Here is a 19,520-nt window from a genome sequence, read left to right as displayed (position 1 = left end):
CACAGGATCCTAATCTTTTGTTCGTTTCTTGGGCGAGAAAATCGCCGATAGATAATCAGTTACTCGCTCTTGGTGGGACAAGTGCCTTACGACCCGCCAGTTTGGAGCACGGATTAAAAAATATAAACGTGGTTTAAGAGTTAGTTAGCGGCGAGTTTTAACGATCCTCTAGTGAGATTTGTAAAACTACAAGTTTGCGGTTACGGAAGTACGTTTCAACGTAAGTACGAACGGAACCTATTCCACACCACTGAGACCTAAACATAAAAAATACCAGTTTCAGCCCAATAACTGTTTGCCCAATTGCTTGTTTCAGTAACATTACAAAAATCCACTATTTATCATTTAGGCAGGTCGTTAGTAATTTGGGAACTTAACATAATAAAATCAACAATCATGGCAACCAGAATTGTTTCAATTTCAATACTTCAATAGGTAAGGTAGGCCAAGGCGCTCACAAATATCTGAACACGCCTCTATTTCCAATGCGTTAGAGTGCGTGTTCAGATATTTTTGAGCACCTCGACCAACTCCGATATATCTGATGGCGACTGGTACTATTGAAGTATTGAAATTGTTTTTCGAAATCGTTTGTTTGGTTCATCATGCAACGCCGAAAACGGGTTAGGTATATTGCGAAGGTTAAATATAATAGCTCTACCGCAGATGCAAAATCACGTCTTTGAATTTTAAATTCGCAGCCGAAAACGAGTCATTATCTTCATAGCTAAAATGGAGGAGTCCTCAACTTTTAAAATGAGCCCGGATTTCTGGAACGACCGGTCGGATTACGAAAGACAAACTTAACGACCACAATTGGGGAAGATTTAGCTTTGTTCCAAAATTTCATTAAAACATATTTAATTGAACTTGGGATATCTACTTTACAATAGGGCTTTAATATCGTGGTAAAGCAGACGAATAAAATTTATCTACTTAGTGGTATATCATTTAAATTTTAATCGAGTTTTAAATTAATTTATTCAATATCAAATTTCGTTGCAAAAACTCACAATAAAGGTTCTTACAGATCTTTGTAGTTAGGGAAAATTTCTTTATATAGATAAGTACACATTTGTGCACGCTTGAACTGAACCGAAATGTTATGGGTCAAAATTCTTTTCTTTGTATTGATTTTGTCCTCAAAAATGTGACGGAGTGGAGCTTTTTGTATGGGCTGAAATGTATTTTTAATTTTTCTCGTGTGAATTATAATCTACAGCTAGAAAAACATACTATAGCACTCGACTTCTTTAATAAATTTGATATAAGACAAAAATACAAGCGTGACAGAGTGGTCCGAAACAAGACAAGAATTTTAACCCTTAGAATGAAGGTTGCGAAAAGGTTGAAAATAATAGTAGCTAGTGTGTCGATACTTGATGCTATAGCCTGTATCTTTAGGTATTTAATTAAAAGTAAACAAAATCTACCCTCAAATGGCTCCTTAAGCCAGTTGAGGGTACCTACATGAAAACATTACATGATCAAATAATGTAGGTTAAAGTCAGTTCGTCAGTGACTGATCCAATCGGTTTTGTATTTGGTTGTTAACCAATAAATGTTATAACTACCCGAAAATGTACAAATTGTTTGTTTACTTTTATTTAAATACCTAAAGATACAGACTATAAATATATGCATCGAAAACGTACGAGAGGAAAACACATTACGCACCATGCCATTAATATAATAACAAATAAATATAGCCGTTAACCAATCTAAATTGGCCCTGGTGTTCCAAGATTGACAATAAGAGTGGGGGCCAAGAGTGAAGCGGGGAATGATCGTGCGGTAATAACAGTTATTACGTGACCTTGCCAGCGCAACTCTAGTTTACTGCGAGTGACAACTGTAACGATTTGGTGGATAATACGAACTGGGAATGTGTTTTTGATTGATACGCTGAATAAAGTAGGTACACTGAATATGTTCATGTTAAGAAATCAAGCTAATTTCGAAATATGAAACCGAAAACTAAGTTAAATTGAGAAACAGCAAGAAGCAAGCTATTGTGTGTTTCTTAAAGACCAATTTCAAAATAAATAAATCCGACGGATAGACGAACTAAATAGAATCTAATGTGGAGGTGTCTATGAAATTCCGCTAGACCTTAGAAGCGACGATCCAATAATAGATGAGCTATTTATTCGCCTGCCTGTAATAACTCAAACGGGGTCATTAATTGTCTCTGAGACTGTGACCTGAGATCCGATCCGAACTTGCTTTTGAGACAGCCAACCAATTTGAAGTCTGGGCCACTATTTGTATTTTCTTTATATGAGCCCAAAATCTTACTCATGCAGCATTCTTATTAATTCGGATTGTGACGGCAAGAAGTGTTTCGGTCATCAAACTTGTTACTGCCTAGTGCTTGGAAAGTTAACCTGTGTTTTTATACTTTTGATACTAAAATGCGATTGGCTACCCAACCAATCATCCTGTTTTTGTACCGATTCTTAAATAAAACGATATATCGGATGGACTAAGTGCGACAATCGAACTGTATTATTTTATCTTGGTTATAGAAACAAAGTTTAGTAGCCTTACCTAGACTGCCTTAGCAGTGTATGTCAGTGATGATGATGATGATGATGATGATGATGAAATGTATGTATGTATGTCAGTATCAAACTGGTGGTAGCCATATAGGTCTGGGACTCACGAAACATTTAAAACTAAGGTCTTAACTCGGATGAGTTTCAGTGCTCGATTCTAGTTCGAATTACTGATTATCGAGTGGATAACACGAGCATCTTTACTCGCTTTAGACCTAAATCTTAATTTGAGAGCTTCCCCCAGACTGTAAGATATCCTCGTCCGTTGTAATCTAAAGAAAACTTCAAAAGAAAGTAGATTCTACCTAACTACTTTGAAATTCACGTCCCGTCGTATTCATATGTCTGTATAATGAGGAGATTATTTACCAGACTTGTGCCCGGGTTGGGATAGTGTGGTGAACACCCGATCAGAATTTATCTTCGAGATGATTTGAGATTTATTAGCAAGCTATTGTAGTCTAAAGGAGTTCCTCCACTTATTAGCTGTATAGTCAATTATCTTAAAAGATGTTCTGAAGTGTATTAATTTAAATTATTTAAAACAATAATAAACTGCAGTTAGTTTTGAAGAAAATGCAAGTAGGTAATAGGCATAACATAAGTACCTGTAACACGGTTATTTATATACATACATAATATGTTTGTATACGAGTAAATAATACGTGTCTATCCAAGAGTTTATTTAATCTTGGACTGTAGATAAAGGTGTTAGTAATACCTACTGTACATATTTGAGTATTTTATTTGCGTTATATTATAAGTAGTGAATAGAATCAGGCGTTACTTTGCGGAAATCCATACTAATTAAAACCAAAATATTACTTTGCTAATCCGCGAAAAGATAACGTGCTAGTCAATCAGTGCTAACCCGTTATACTTACTTGCGTATTTTTACATGCAATTAATATTCCCACCCTCCCACCGCAAAAATAAATACGCAAATAAATATAACAAACCACCACCAAAAGAATAAACCTCGACACGTGTTTCGCCTCTCTACGAGGCATCCTCAGGAGTTGTTGACGGTCTGACGCCCGGCAACGGAATGACCTGTCTAGAATGGTCGGCCATATTTATACCTTGACCACTCCCCCTACCGTGCAAGTGTGAGTGAGATGGAAAAATTCGTAATAACGGCGATGACGCAACATTCAATTGTTCGTTAAGAATCATGCCCCTATTGTTGTACCTAATTATTTCCAGTTGTTCCAGAACACCCAAACGCAATCCCTTTTCGCAAACATGTAAAATATCAAAAGAATTATTCTCAGATAAAGTGTGACCTGTATCTAATAAGTGCTTTGCAAAATTGGACTTCTCTGGATGGTTATGTCTATATGACGCAACATGCTCTTTATACCTAGTAGTGAAACTACGGCCCGTTTGCCCCACATACACTTTATTGCAATCGTCACAGGTAAGCTTATAAACTCCAGACTTTTTCCCATTCTCGATCTTATCTTTGCCATTGCAAAGCTTTGAGTGCAAAGTATTATTTGTCTTAAAGGCCACAGGAATGTCGTTAGACTTCAAAATTTTGTAAATTGCATCAGACAACTTGCCAACATAAGTTATGCTCGCTTTATATTTTTTAATCGGTTCAGAGGATCGTGCCGCATACAACATAGTGTTGACCATACTATTCCGCTTTTTCCTGATGATACCATCCACAACAGACTTATCGTAACCATTCGAAACTGCTAAGTGATAAATATTATTTAATTCAATCTGATAGTGTTCATCAGAAAGAGGCACAGTCAACATTCTATGCACATAACAATGAAAAGCAGCCAACTTATGCTGCCACGGATGCGTGGAAGAAGCCGGGATAACTGTATCGGTATGTGTAGGCTTACGGTAAATTTTGAACTGATGCCTGTTGTTTACTTTAGTGATTGTTAAATCTAGAAAAAAAAAAAAACAACAAAAAAAAAAAAAACTAACTAACTTTTTAAAAAGGAACTAGAGCAAGACAACTCATTGAATTTTCTAGATTTAACAATCACTAAAGTAAACAACAGGCATCAGTTCAAAATTTACCGTAAGCCTACACATACCGATACAGTTATCCCGGCTTCTTCCACGCATCCGTGGCAGCATAAGTTGGCGGCTTTTCATTGTTATGTGCATAGAATGTTGACTGTGCCTCTTTCTGATGAACACTATCAGATTGAATTAAATAATATTTATCACTTAGCAGTTTCGAATGGTTACGATAAGTCTGTTGTGGATGGTATCATCAGGAAAAAGCGGAATAGTATGGTCAACACTATGTTGTATGCGGCACGATCCTCTGAACCGATTAAAAAATATAAAGCGAGCATAACTTATGTTGGCAAGTTGTCTGATGCAATTTACAAAATTTTGAAGTCTAACGACATTCCTGTGGCCTTTAAGACAAATAATACTTTGCACTCAAAGCTTTGCAATGGCAAAGATAAGATCGAGAATGGGAAAAAGTCTGGAGTTTATAAGCTTACCTGTGACGATTGCAATAAAGTGTATGTGGGGCAAACGGGCCGTAGTTTCACTACTAGGTATAAAGAGCATGTTGCGTCATATAGACATAACCATCCAGAGAAGTCCAATTTTGCAAAGCACTTATTAGATACAGGTCACACTTTATCTGAGAATAATTCTTTTGATATTTTACATGTTTGCGAAAAGGGATTGCGTTTGGGTGTTCTGGAACAACTGGAAATAATTAGGTACAACAATAGGGGCATGATTCTTAACGAACAATTGAATGTTGCGTCATCGCCGTTATTACGAATTTTTCCATCTCACTCACACTTGCACGGTAGGGGGAGTGGTCAAGGTATAAATATGGCCGACCATTCTAGACAGGTCATTCCGTTGCCGGGCGTCAGACCGTCAACAACTCCTGAGGATGCCTCGTAGAGAGGCGAAACACGTGTCGAGGTTTATTCTTTTGGTGGTGGTTTGTTATATTTATTTGCGTATTTATTTTTGCGGTGGGAGGGTGGGAATATTAATTGCATGTAAAAATACGCAAGTAAGTATAACGGGTTAGCACTGATTGACTAGCACGTTATCTTTTCGCGGATTAGCAAAGTAATATTTTGGTTTTAATTATATTATAAGGCATTTTTTTATTAAGACGGTTCACTTCTTTACTGTCATTAGTTACTGTATTTCAAATAACATTTTCCGGCTTTTCGCAATATATGTGAATCCTCGCAAGTAAAATTATTTCTTTGAACATCAAATAAAGCTCCGATGGAACTTCATTTTCGTTTTTTTGCAAGTCTGTGAACGCTAAGGCAGCCTCCGGCATATTTGCTTATCCGTCATATCAACTGAATAAATATAAATTTGCATATATTTGCGCAGGCCCGTTTTTCTCCCAACTAAATATATGGAAGATAATTTGTTCAGTTACACAATAGATCGTTAGTTGACAGTCAAATTCATAAACGAATCTTTTATTCATTTAGGAAATAGTACAGATATTTATTTGTTACTAAAAGAACTACCAATTGAACCAACGAATTAGCAGTGGAATTATGTTCACGTGTAACGCAATAGCTTCAAATAACTCTTTAATATCAGGTCAAATGCAAATCGAAAGCGAACACAAAAGACAACGTGAGTTTGAACTTTGACAGCGTTGTTGACCTCTGTCTCTTAAGGGGCCCACTGATTAACAGTCCGCCGGTATCGGCCTGTCAGTTAGAACAAAATTTTGACAGTTCCGAACAACTGACAGGCCGATACCGTCCGGCGGACTGTTGATCAGTGGGCCCCTTTAAGGTTTTATGAACATAAACTTTATTTGTTTAATGTAAATGTTTGGCTAAAAACTTTTGGTGGATGAATGACATACTAAAACTGCACTATAAAAAACTATTTTTCATTCTGTCTAATCCTATCTGAAATGGAGTAATATATGTACCTATGTAGAAATAAAGGTTGTGAATATTCACTTTTGTAACTTCAAAGAGTCATGCCAGTAAAAAAAATGTGCTGAAAGTTCGCAACAACGAAGGACGTAATAGTCAAAATTAGTGCCGAGTCACTGATTTTAGTATTCGCATTAATATGTGCCGGCTCTCACGCCGGCCTCTGCCCTCATTAAGCGAAATTATAAGTGTTATAAACAAAAATAAAAACTCATTCCGAATAGCCAGACGCATATATTGCTCAGCCAACGAATGTGGCACGCTAGCTTTGATGCCATCGACATGAAAGGCTTTCCGACCAGAATGGCACATAAAAGCCTTAAATATGGAATTAACCAAAGGTACTATAGATTGATTGAAAACATTGAAATATGTTAGCTAATTTTCAAAGTAAATAGCAATTTTCGTATTTTTCTATAGGTACTTTAAGAGAGCTTCTACAGACAGCAGTAGAAGTTCCTAAGCGGACGAGGTGTTCAAAATGATCTTGACGCGACGCGAAGAATAAGAGAGCGTGTCAAAGTAATTTTGAACACCTCGCCGGCTTAGTAACTTCTGCTGCTGACTGTACCATCTCACATTCCTTTTATATTACTTACTTTGAAGCAGTTAGTCCCATATAAACAATTGATCCACACAACAAACTGGATATATTGATAATTTTAATAAAAACTGGTCAACTAGCATATTAGAACTATCGCGGGAAATGGCGTGACGACCTCGATACGTATCGTATCGTAGGGTTGCATTTATGATTTCATCTGTTAAATGCTAGTGTATAATGTCATACAATTAAATAAATAAATTGTAAACAGTGGTAGGAGATTGAGATAGGAGAGAGAGAGAGAGACAAGTAAGACCAAGTACTTAGTGGGAAAGTGGCTGCCCTAGCCCAGTATTGGGACACTTATCAGGCTAAAATTAAAAGAAAACATGAAAGGAGACCAAATTCCGTTGTGTAATATAATCCATACCTAATATACGTGTGTTTTTATCAGTAGCTATAGCAGCAAATGTTTAAATCGATTAGTAGTAATTCATAGCATGTAGAAACAAAAGCAAGAACCTTCTTAGGCTTCTACATATTCATCATATTATAGATAGGTATACAAGAACGGACCATTAGGAAATCCAATTTATAAACTGTCACAGTCACAACTCAAGGTGAAAAGCAAATTTACGTTAAGAGCTACGGAGCTGGATCCAGCTGTTTCAAATATTGATCTAAGGCCGGAAACTTGGTCGTATTTCCCCAAATATTCGTGTTAAATTACTCATTCTTGACTCAAAGGTCAAACAAGATATTACTCAAAGGGATATTCTAATTTTTACTGATAGTGTCTTTATCTCTGGTCCACAATTATTAATTTTGTAATTATTATTTTTAATACGTACACTTCATTCGAGAACGCAATATTAATAAAATGGAAAATACGCAAGAGTCAACGAGTTGGCTCCTCAGAAGTTTAATATACCACTTTATCACTTGAAGCGCTGAATAAAACGTCAAATCTTTGCAATATGAACGGGTGAAAATTGCCACTTGGAGTGGAGGGGCAATTTGGCTATTCAAATTTGAATGTTAAAGAGGCCTTTATACTAAAAACCTGTTAACTGCAGGCTTCTGAATAATATTTAATGTGTTCTTAAATAAAGGCCCTCTCTCTCTTTATTAATAAACATATTTAAATAGCCTCTGCTATTTGTTTTCGCAAAAATTTAAATTTAATCTAGATTAGTGGATAGAGTTAAGCAGTATTTAGATATACATATAGGGACCGTGCGCGTTGGAGGGTCTGCCATCTTGTGGCCTGAATCGGAAACATATGTGCACATGTACATTGCCAAAGCAAGTGCTACCATCTACCGTTCTCGTCGATACGTTTCCTTGTGAATAGTAGGTTCTGCCATCTTGTGGGCTACATCGGAAGTATAAATGACACATTTACGCTTCGGGCCAAAAATCTGACGGCTCCTATGCTGCCCCCTATCGTTCATGCACGGGGCCTATAATTAGTTTAATAATAATTAAATAAGCTGCATGGTCATTTCGATTATAATTACTTTAAAAAACGGCGAATTATCATGTCTATTCGTTTTGGTGAATTTCTGATTCTGATATTTCAGCTCAGTAGCAAATCTCATTTTCACGGATTGACTGTCGTGCTGCTGCTTTTATTCGTTGTCTACTTAAAGAAAGGACGCTTATCACGAGGAATTTAGTACATTGAACCGCCTGTTCCTATCTCTATCGCTCGCGCGTAATTATATTGCTGTCCCGTCCTAACTAAGAGCTGGTAAAAACATAATCACGAACAAATTATTTATATATTACCGTATTATTATATACTCGTATTTATGTACGTTCACGTTATTATAGACCCGATACGCGATGCATATTGTGATGCAAACGGACAGGCTTAGCGACAATATGTGTCATTTTCAACCAAAAGGGTACTTATTATCGGTCATCAATAAGGCGCTATTTCCGTATAGCTTCAATTTGAAATCAACCTTACCGCCAACCGACAATGTGGTACCTTTTGGTTGAAAACGTCACATAATGCCAGTAAAGCTCCGTTTGGAACTGCCGACCCGGAAAGTATCCAACCCATGGCCGCATATCTAATTGAGCTGTTTTGTCAGATTGTGTTGTGGAATTCGCTACTAGCATTTCAATCCAATGCTCATTCAAGTTAGGCATAAAGTCTGTTTTTACAATTTTCTAGCTTACTTTTGAATCTAAAATGTAGACCGTGAATCGTGAAGTTAATAAATTTATTTTTCTCAAAAATGGACGGCAAAGTCGACTTTGCCGTTTAAAAAATAGGTTGCGAAGCGCGTAGTTTATGGTTAGTCAAAAATTAAAAAGTTAAAAACATTGCAGTCTCGATTTTGGGACTGCAATGTTGCATACAAATTCCATTATTTGTCGAGTTCCAAACTTTTTAAAAGTTGAAATGGCCATATCAAATGAAGGCACAGGCCCATTAAACAGCCAAACAGATGATTAGTACCGCGACTATTTAGCTGTCTCAAATAGGTTGGCGTATTTTCGGCAGAAAAATACACTTCTATTTTTTTATTAAAAAAATAAAAAGGCTTCAAAGCTAATTTTTCCAATTGTTTCTACTTTTTTCTGTGAAAATATATACGTAAGAAAGTTGCTTTTGTAAAATATTTCTATGATATTTATATTTCTTGCACCATTTTTGAGAAAAGCACTATATATGACTCGGCTGGAAGGCTACTTGCTGGCTTCGGATTCAATTAAACGGACTCCCAAGGTCGTCCGTTTAAAACGAATCCTCAGCCTGCAAGTAGCTACTTCCGAGCCTCGACAATAATGTACTATTAATTAGTTGGGCCGATTTTTATTTTATTGACGATTATTTCCGGTTTGAAAAAATAATTTGTATTGAGGAGCTCCATTCTGGGCGGAATAAATAGGTACGAAATCCAATTTGGAACAAATTTTCCGTTAAGTTGCAAAAATACCATACGTTTTCGTAAGTTAATGGAAGTTTCTTTCCGAAATCTGACGAAAACAGAATATTGAAAGGTTCATTTGTTGTAAAAGCGACAGACGAAAAACCTACACAGTCTGGGAAAAATGTCGAACTTTTCAACTGCCTTCCTCTTACACTTCGTGAGCTACAGCCCAATCAATGTCAGAGAGATGTAAGGAATGACAGCGGAAGCTTAGTAATAGTGTCCTGTTAGCTTATAAAGGGACGGAACTATTATAACGCTCTTTGTCTGAACGATGTCGACAAAGAGCGATAACTGGTAAAGGCTGACCATTAATATATGATCATTGTCAAGAGGGCGCTGTTATTCTCATGTACGTATAGGGTTAACACCCTGTTAGTATGAAAAAAATAGTTCCAGTGAAATTCCGCAACATGGCGCGTGATCATATATTTCTGGTCAGGCTTTATATACATATATCAATAGAAAGGTAAAAAGTAAACTAATTATATAAGGTCAATACGCGTAAGGGTGGCTGGCCTTCATATCGGGGCCTGTTTACATATTGATTAGTGTTTATTGTGAGTTCGTAAATTGCGTTTTGTGGTAAATGTGTGAACTAGCAATAAACACTATTCAATGTGTAAACAGGCGCCAAAGTGCAGGTCAACCACGCTTATCCCGTAGCGCAGCCACACTTATCCGTATTGGCCTTACATATTTCTGAAGGACGACGTTCTGCCGCGCTTAGCGTAAGAGCAGTAACTCATTCTGAAATGTCATTCAATTGTATACTTTGGGGTCATCCATTAATTACATCACACGTTCAAGAAAATGTGACATGTTGTGACAAGGGGGAGAGGGGAGTCACAAACTTTGTGACGTCACTTTAACTTCATCAGTAACCAAAATGTTATTTTAATCATTTTATATACTGTACAGTTCAAAACAAGTTTTTGGAACGATAATCGTTTTTATTAGTTAAATTTTTTTTCATAATCAGTTTTGGGTTATAAATTTACTAATATTTTGACAAAAAATTAATAATACTTAATTCGATTTGCCGATTTCGTTGAAAAAATGTGACGTCACACCAGGGGGGGGGGAGGGGTTTGCCAAATGTGACCAAGTGTGACAAGGAGGGGGGGAGGGGTCAAAAAACCTTGAAATTCGTGTGACGTAATTAATGGATGACCCCTTTGTACTTATACGATATGTTCTACAAATGAACGAGATTTCAAAATGAGTTACCTACCGCTCATACGCTAAGCGCGGCAGCGTGTGACTAGAAGCCGTAGGAGGATAGTTTTCAGAAACTCGAACGCTAACTCGTTAAACTATTCGCACATTAAGCTCGTAAATAAAGTAATTTATTGGTGAGTGCACTAAAAGCAGCAACAGGGCGACAGAGAACAAATTTGTGACCAAACTTTATAGTTTGTTCGAGAACTAAATTGCTTAGTGAGAATCATTGATGTGTTTTCTTGGAACTTCGGGTCCTGGGTCTTAAGAGTTAAGGGACTTAAGACTAAGAACTGTTAGTCATTATTTATTACTGAAAATTGAAGATCATTATTACGATGCCTCTAAAATCTTCCAAAATATTCCAAGAGTAATATGGCACCCTAAAGAGATCTAATTTAGACTCGAACGGTCATTGCCTACTCGTAACGTAACCGTAGGTAAATAATCTCTGTTTTCTTTTCTACCTGATATATGCGATTTTATTACCTACATCTACAGTATATCAGAAAAATATGTAAGTGTTTAATCTAAGATCTTGCTATTATTATTTATAATAATATGATTTGGGGAAAATTAGCTCGGATAAAAAAAGAGAACGGATCCCGTTTAGTGAAGGACGGCAAGTAGAAAAGCAGAATCTGGCGGCCAAGGTGACAATCGCTTGCGCTTCGCCATCGAATCACTTTGTCTCTCTATCACTCTTCCATATTAGTGTGACAGTGACAGTTGCGTTTCATTCGATACGGAGCGTTAGAGATTGGCATGTTGTCTAAGGGGCCTGGAAAAAGGCGGTAAGTTTACCGCTCGGCAGAGGTACTCACTTTTGACTGTGACATTAATCCTATCAAGGAACGTGGTGTCATTTTCGACGCCGCATTCGTACACGCCCGCGTACTCCACGCCCACGTTCAGCAGCACCAAGCTTCCGTCCGTCTGCAACAAACGAAACAAGACATGAGCAAATACGTGACTAAACACTAGGGAGTAACTCAACTATAGTAGCCTCAATACCGCGACTGAGGTCATAATGCCCTCTCTTTCACTCTTGGTTAGTCTTTACAAGGGTTCAGGAGATAGCGTTATGACCTCAGTCGCCAATTGGTATTGCGGTGAGTATAGAAGCAGTGTCTTCTGTAGAAAAAGTATGCAAGATGCTTTTGGCAATGTTTACAGTAACGTACCTAAGTGTTGGGAAAGTATGATGTGCTTCTGGTTTTATAGATATTAGCCATCTTCAAAATTACCACGGTTTCGAAGTTATCCCGATGCACCTTAACTCCAAATGTCCAATGTTGTAGACGTTTATAAATAACGCCATAAATAACTGCCGCGAAAAGTGAACTGAACTGTCAATTTTTTCTAATAAATTTGGCGCTATCTTCTGATTCCCAATCTAAACGAGGCCGAAGATTTAATTTAATGATCTGAATCCACGACCAGATTCGAGATATCCATTTGGATAATCCTTATCGAATCCATCTAGATCGAGTCCGGAGTGTCTGTGCGAAGATGTGATAGGTACCTAAAGTACCTATCTATCACAGAGAATAATTAAAACTTCCCAATATCGGTACAGTTAGGAGTAGGTAGCTAATAAAGAATAATAATTATTGCTATAAAAGGAATTAGTTTCGAGGCTGAATTTGATCATGATACGTGACAGTGTGATAATAACAGTGTCCGTCCCTTTTTACGCGTGGTGTAAACACTCGTTTTCATACATAGCTGTCAAATGACAACACTTATTTAATAAATCCGTGAGTTTTGAAAGCCTCATCCAAGGGGGAGGCCTATGTTCAGCGGTGGACGTCTTATGGCTGAGATGATGATGATGATGATGAGAAAGCCTCATTTGACCATTTGAGGTGCATGGGAAAGGTCTCAAAGAAACTTCGATATTTCTTGGCGACATTTCACCACGTCTTGCAATGTGCTAAACTGAAAGAGAAGGATTACTGTCGCGTGACGAACTAGGAAACGCGCAGCTATTGTGCCCTTTTCAAATGCGGAAACCTCAGCGAGGGGGTGTCGGATTGTGTCGCCAGCGGCCATCATTCTTTTAAACATATCGACAGTTTTATCGATGTCGATAATTTTTGGTCCTGCTTGCTCCTTAGAAGGATACTAAACTGAATTTAACAAAGATTAAAATACTGTTCAGGTTCAGGTAGGAATAAAAAAAATGCTAGTTCTTTGTGTATAGTGTAAATATGATAGGAATATTGCGGTATTTGTCACTGGGGATCCTGCTGGGTTCAATAGTATCACATGGAATAAATAACACGTGTTTAAAATTACTTAGTTGATATCCGAGAAACAAGAGGTAATGTAAGATGTAGGTCTTTGAGGATGGATCATAAACGGAATGAGGTACGGAGTAAATATATTTCTAAAACACGATTAATAATTGTATCTTAGAGTTAAAATAAATAGTAATACATACTTTTTCTGAATTTCTGTTACTATTTAGAGTATTTATTCAGATCAGAGTACGAGGAGTACTATTCAGATTATAAGCAAGCAATGTCCAATAATTCTCTCTCTATTTTTGTATCTACCTATTAATTAGAAAATAAGTACTTGCTTCAGACCGGCGTATTTCAAGGGAACAAACACAATGATTAATACCCTTCGCGATCACGATCATCCACGCACGCAACTTTTATATTAACGCAGGTCACGACCACGATGCACATGTTGCACATGCGCTACAAGTTATCTAGATCCTTATTATCTTAATAACATGCTCGGTAAACGCATCATGGCTTGTAAACATGCTAAAGAATATATCATAGTTCGGGTATTTTAGTAAACATTTTAATGAGAAAAGAACTACTTAAGTCTAATGTACGATTTCCACCGACCGGCTTTAGTCAGGCCGAACCGGAGCCACATTTCACGCTCCTATTACATTATGTATGGCAGACGCGATGGTGTCCGTCCGGAGCCGTCCGCGTTCGCGAGGAGACGACCGGCTTGCAGCCGTACAAATGTGACCGGCTCCGACACCGTCCGGTTGGTGGAATTCGTACATACCGTCTTCCGGAGTACAGGTTTCCGTTTACAAACACTAAAATTCAAGATTACACATTATTACTGTCTTCTTCTTCTTTTTTTATCTGGGGTCGGCTCTCCTTGTCTGCCTTATCCACTGTTACTGTTCCCGGTTTTGGGCTACGGTGTCGTCTGATCTATCTCTTTCAGGTCCTTCTGGACCGTCGAATATTACTGTGTGTGGTGTGGTGTGTGTGTCGTGTGGTAGCTTGTAATAGAACAAATGAACAATTTTAATTTAGTGAAGAAGTAACATTGGTATTATTGTTGTGGACAGTGATTTGGATCCTACATTAACTTTACAGACTCGGTATTTAGAAATATTTAGAGTAATGAATGTCAGCTTAAAATTTGCGTAGATTTGAAGTGGTAACAGAGCCATTTGGGTTTAAATGAAATTGAAACCTTTTAAGGTTTATAATAGTCAGTGATTGGTTCAAGAAGCACGAAATTCGACTTCCAAATTCAGCCTACGGCTACGATCGATGTATTAGAATGAGTTAAGTTACCGCTCAGTCAATGAAGATAAAGGAACAATCTTGATTAAGAGATGTAATAACTTCCATGCGGCGAAAATGGTAAAACGGGTACAGTGAGCCACCAACGTTGTATCCTTTATCTATGAAGTCACGTAGATTGCAGACTAACTCTTGTGGTTCGTTGTATGTGATCTCGGTTGAATTTTATAGCGCAGCAGGCGCTGTAAGTAATGGCGGAGGTAAATACATATGAGCATGATCGTGCTAAGGTTACATAGGAGTATGTAGGTATATAAATATTTCTCTTCCTAGATTAAGTTAGGATTTACAGCGAACAATAAAGGGCAAATATTGCTAGCTTGTTTATGTAGGTAGGTAAGGTGTTGCGGAGAAATAGAACGAATTTGTAGTCAACAAACTTTCAAAAGTAACATCACCTGGGCATTTCGGTTGTTTACAACACATATCGGTTGTAAGAAATGTAAATATACATTTCTTAGCAGAGAGGAACAAGTACTCGGGGTTGTCAAATTATTTGTTTGCCACTCTCGCTGTAGCGACGTTTTTGATATTTTTAATTGTATGTATTTAGGGGTCATCCATTAATTACGTCACACGAATTTCTAGGTTTTTTGACCCCTCCCCCCCCCTTGTCACATTTGGTCACATTTGCCAAACCCCTCCCCCCTAGTGTGACGTCACATTTTTTCTACGAAATTGCCAAATCGAATTAAGTAAGTACCTAAGTATTATTAATATTTTAACAAAATATTTTTGACGATATAAATATTAGTAATTTTATAACCCAAAACTGCTTAGGAAAGAAAATTAAAAGAATAAAAACGATTATCGTTTTAAAAACTTGTTATTTAAATGTACAGCGAATAAAATAATTTCAAAAAAAATTTCGGTTACTGATGAAGTTAAAGTGACGTCACAAAGTTTGTGTCTCCCCCCTCCCCCATGTCACAATATGTCACATTTTCTTGACCCCCTCCCTCCCCCTAAACGTGTGACGTAATTAATGGATGACCCCTTATATACTTGTACACTAAATCATCATTCTAAATCCAAAAGCAAGAAATTTATTAAACATTATCTTCTTTTTATTGCCCCGCGATGGCATTTCCTTTCCCCGTGCTGAGTAAGGTTCGCCATTTTTTCGGCATCTATGAATTTCGTTTTTGCTTCTCGCCCGGTTTAAGTTGGGACCGATAAATTAGAAAAGTGTACCGACAAAAAACCTAAGGTGCATTGGGGTCATTGGGGTAACTAGAGCGGGACAATTTCGAAATTGGCAAATACTTATTAACTAAGCACTTATCACCTACTCAATTTAAAACACAGTCAATTCGAAAGCTTTCCAGCAGGTTGTAGAGTGAGTTACAAAATGATTGCAACCACAGTACAATGCCTGTTAGTCTAGCATCATTTAGCAACTACATACTGTAGAATAATGAATAAAACGCTAACCGTTTGAGATATGTAATATCTTACTGACTTATTCTTACCCCCTTATTCCTAAAACTTTACGGGCCTGATTTAGTAAAATTATGTTTTATCCCTTTCTTACAAATACATAAGTCAAAATGACAGATAAAGATAAACGATTATTAGCTAATTGAGGTTTGTAGCGCGTTTATGAATAACGCCAGGGAAAGCTAATTGTTTCAATCGCAAAAGGTCCTAGACCTCTTACAAATCTTACAAAATCTTCAGTTAACATTTTATCAAATATATAGTAAATACATACATTGCATCTTTCTTAGGCCTTTTCTCCTTTTCCCCACCGGAACCTGGTTAAAAATAATAATTGAACGACAGAAAACGCTTGAAAGAGTTCGGATATAGGTAGCTTGCCCTTTTCCAAGTGGCCAAGAGCCCTTAAAAATACATAAATGTATCCCCAGGGGAAGCTCCGGTGACAGGCGCCCTTATGACGAAATCACGTTCGGAGATAAGAGGTTGACAAATGGCAGAATGATTACTTTTAGGACCTTCTTGGGAATGAATGGGAAATGGGAATGTACATGTTTTGTGGTTAGCTATTGAAATTATGCTTGAATGGATGTTCGAGTCGGTGATTTCGAGTTTTGAGCAAGTCGGATTAAAGTGCAAGGTAAAATGAGTTTCGGTGTAAATGGAAACTTTTAAATCGTAGTTAAAAGTAAAATATTGTAACCAAATGTCATTTTATAACACCGTACGATTAATAGAGACACAGAGTTTCATTATCACGCCGTCATGTTGATAATGACGTCTATCTCGGCGTGAAATATTTTGATATACATGAAATAAAACCTAAAAACAACTAGCAGCTAAATAATATGTTAATGTTTAGTATGTTTAGTACCAGGTACACGCGTGATCTTAATCTTTCTTTAAATTAAACTAAGCGAATTACAAAGCAGAGGACCCGACATTATATCAGTTTTGTAACATTGATATAGCCATACATAAAAGTATTTAAGTGACATTTGACTGACCTCACCCCCGTCAACATGCTACTCGAACATTATGGCTATATCTATATCGTACGCTATGATTATGGCTATATTACCTATATCACGAGTAACAATGGACCGCACGGCGCGGCGCGGCGTGGCGTGGCGAATATGACAAAGTGTATTAATAGCACAAAACCGATACGTGCTTGATACGCCTACGTCTACGTACATACCGTGGCCGTACGTGCTTCTAATGAGGTACGGATTTTCACGGCCGTGCTAGGAGTGAGGCTTGAATATGAGGTTTAAGTAAGTAAATATTCTTCACTATACTCTGTATCGGTAGGTATTCAAAATCTACACTCAAATGGCTCCTCAAGCCAGTTGAGGGTAGATGAAAACATTACATGATCAAATAATGTAGGTTAAACTCAGGTCGTTCAGTGACAGATCCATCAGGCGCTTTTGTATTTGGTTAGTTATTAACCAATAAATGTTATAACTACCCGAAAATGTACAAATTGTTTGTTTAAATAATAATATAATAGCGTGGGGAATTGTTTGTTTACTTTTACTAAAGATATACTCGTAGAGTATAGCTTATCCCGGTGACTCCGTCTGCGTGGAATGGTGACAAGAACTGCCCTATGTCTTTCCCCGGGCCTCAACCTATCTCCATAACCAACTTCATTTAAATCGGTTCAGCCATTAAGCGTGAAGAGGTTACAGATAGACAGACAGAGTTACTTTCGGATTTATAATATTATTAAGTTTAAGACAGTTTAAGCCTGAGGCTTTGCAATATTTTCGACGTAATTTCTGTTGAATCGCTCCCAGCATATACGTGGAGGATACAGAGTCCAGTAAAGCCAAGTCCGCCTCGTCTGTGTGGGTCCTACAAACAGCAACACTCCTGACTGTACATCGGTGGACCTTATTACAAAAGGCATACGGTCCACCGAAGTACAGTTAACAGTGTGCGCGATGGTACACCCAGTCGTATAACTAACTGAATGGCCCTTAATGAATACCAACTGCAATTTTGCAGCTCTTGTACAATAGTTTGTCCTTTTTTGTCCCCTATGTATGGAAGTATATAAAATAACCACCAGCGTAGGTGTCACATGTAAGTTAGGGTGGTATTCCACCTGTCCAATTTCTTTGTCCAATGTCATTGCATCTCACTCTCTCATTAAGGAAAATGTTATATCCAATACACATTGGACAGATGGAATTCCACCCTAATACTGACACACAACACTGTTTATAGAGTAAACACGAGGGGATAGTCGACAAATTGGTTTGGCTAGCCGATCGCTTTATTATTATGCCGCACACGTACTGACTGAAATGTTTGCAATAATTAAAACAATTCGGTCAAATTGTGACTACTTTTTATAGTTGACAAATTGGTTTGGCTAGCCGATCGCTTTATTAATATGCTGCACAGGTCCGGACTGAAATGTTTGCAATAATGAGAACAATTCGGTCAAATTGTGACTACTTTTTAAGGAGTTGCGTCGCTACGAAGTGCTACGGCGTAGGTCCGTAGCCCGCAGCAAGTAAATTTGTAGAAAAAAATCGTGCTATGCTTGCGCCGCATGTGAGTCAACATATATCAAAGGTTTATATGTACCTAATTAAAAAGTGTGTAAATTGTTCAATGACGCAATAAAATAGGACATGCGCCAGTTTGAAGATATTTTAAGTGAATCTTCGAAGCACAGTCGTGCTAAATCGTTCTCCGACACATGAAATGATCACACACGTAACGTATGTACCGTTTATCTCGGCGTCGTCTCCCCGTCATAAATCCACCCACACATCCTGATCCTGTAAGATGATACACATAACTTTGATCCAGCTACGTGAGGAGCTATTTTGATTCAAGGTACGCACGTGTTTCAGTTTATAGTTGAAACAGAATAGCTAGTGAATGTACTGAGGACCTCGCGCGTCTCAAAAACACTTCTTAAGCAAGCCACTGACGAGCCTTCCAAATGGATGCCGTTACAATGGATTCATCCAAATGGACGGCATCCTAATATTAAACATTGTACGTTTTTGACATTCACGGACCGATTTTGGATTGCAGCCACGCTATTTGGACTGTTGGAAGGCTCGTCAGTGGCCACCTTTAAAATTTTTTTGGATTATAGAATTTATTTTTGTTTATTTATTTCAATATGAAACAAGCGGTAATATAAAAAATATAGTTACAGTTTCTTCTCATAATCTAGACCTATAGTTTCAATTTTTGTTAAACATACCTATATTTATAGAAGCACGGATAACTTAGGTTCAGCTGATTAGTAAGACAGACAGGTTACACTGAATATG

At 37.5% G+C, this 19,520-nt stretch overlaps 1 protein-coding gene across 1 annotated transcript in view; it reads right to left on the bottom strand.

The window, feature by feature from the left end:
* LOC134796297 (cell adhesion molecule DSCAML1) overlaps positions 1–19,520 on the bottom strand; it is a 48,788-nt gene that overhangs the window by 14,381 nt on the left and 14,887 nt on the right. Inside the window, exon 3 of the mRNA XM_063768378.1 lies at positions 12,022–12,133. Within this exon, the coding sequence (XP_063624448.1) occupies positions 12,022–12,133 (112 nt within the window). The remainder of the gene's footprint in view (positions 1–12,021; positions 12,134–19,520) is intronic.

Source organism: Cydia splendana, chromosome 13, assembly GCF_910591565.1.
Source record: "Cydia splendana chromosome 13, ilCydSple1.2, whole genome shotgun sequence".
NCBI lineage: Eukaryota > Metazoa > Arthropoda > Insecta > Lepidoptera > Tortricidae > Cydia > Cydia splendana.
Note: the sequence above shows the minus strand (reverse complement) of the source record. Positions and strands in the feature narration are given on the sequence as shown.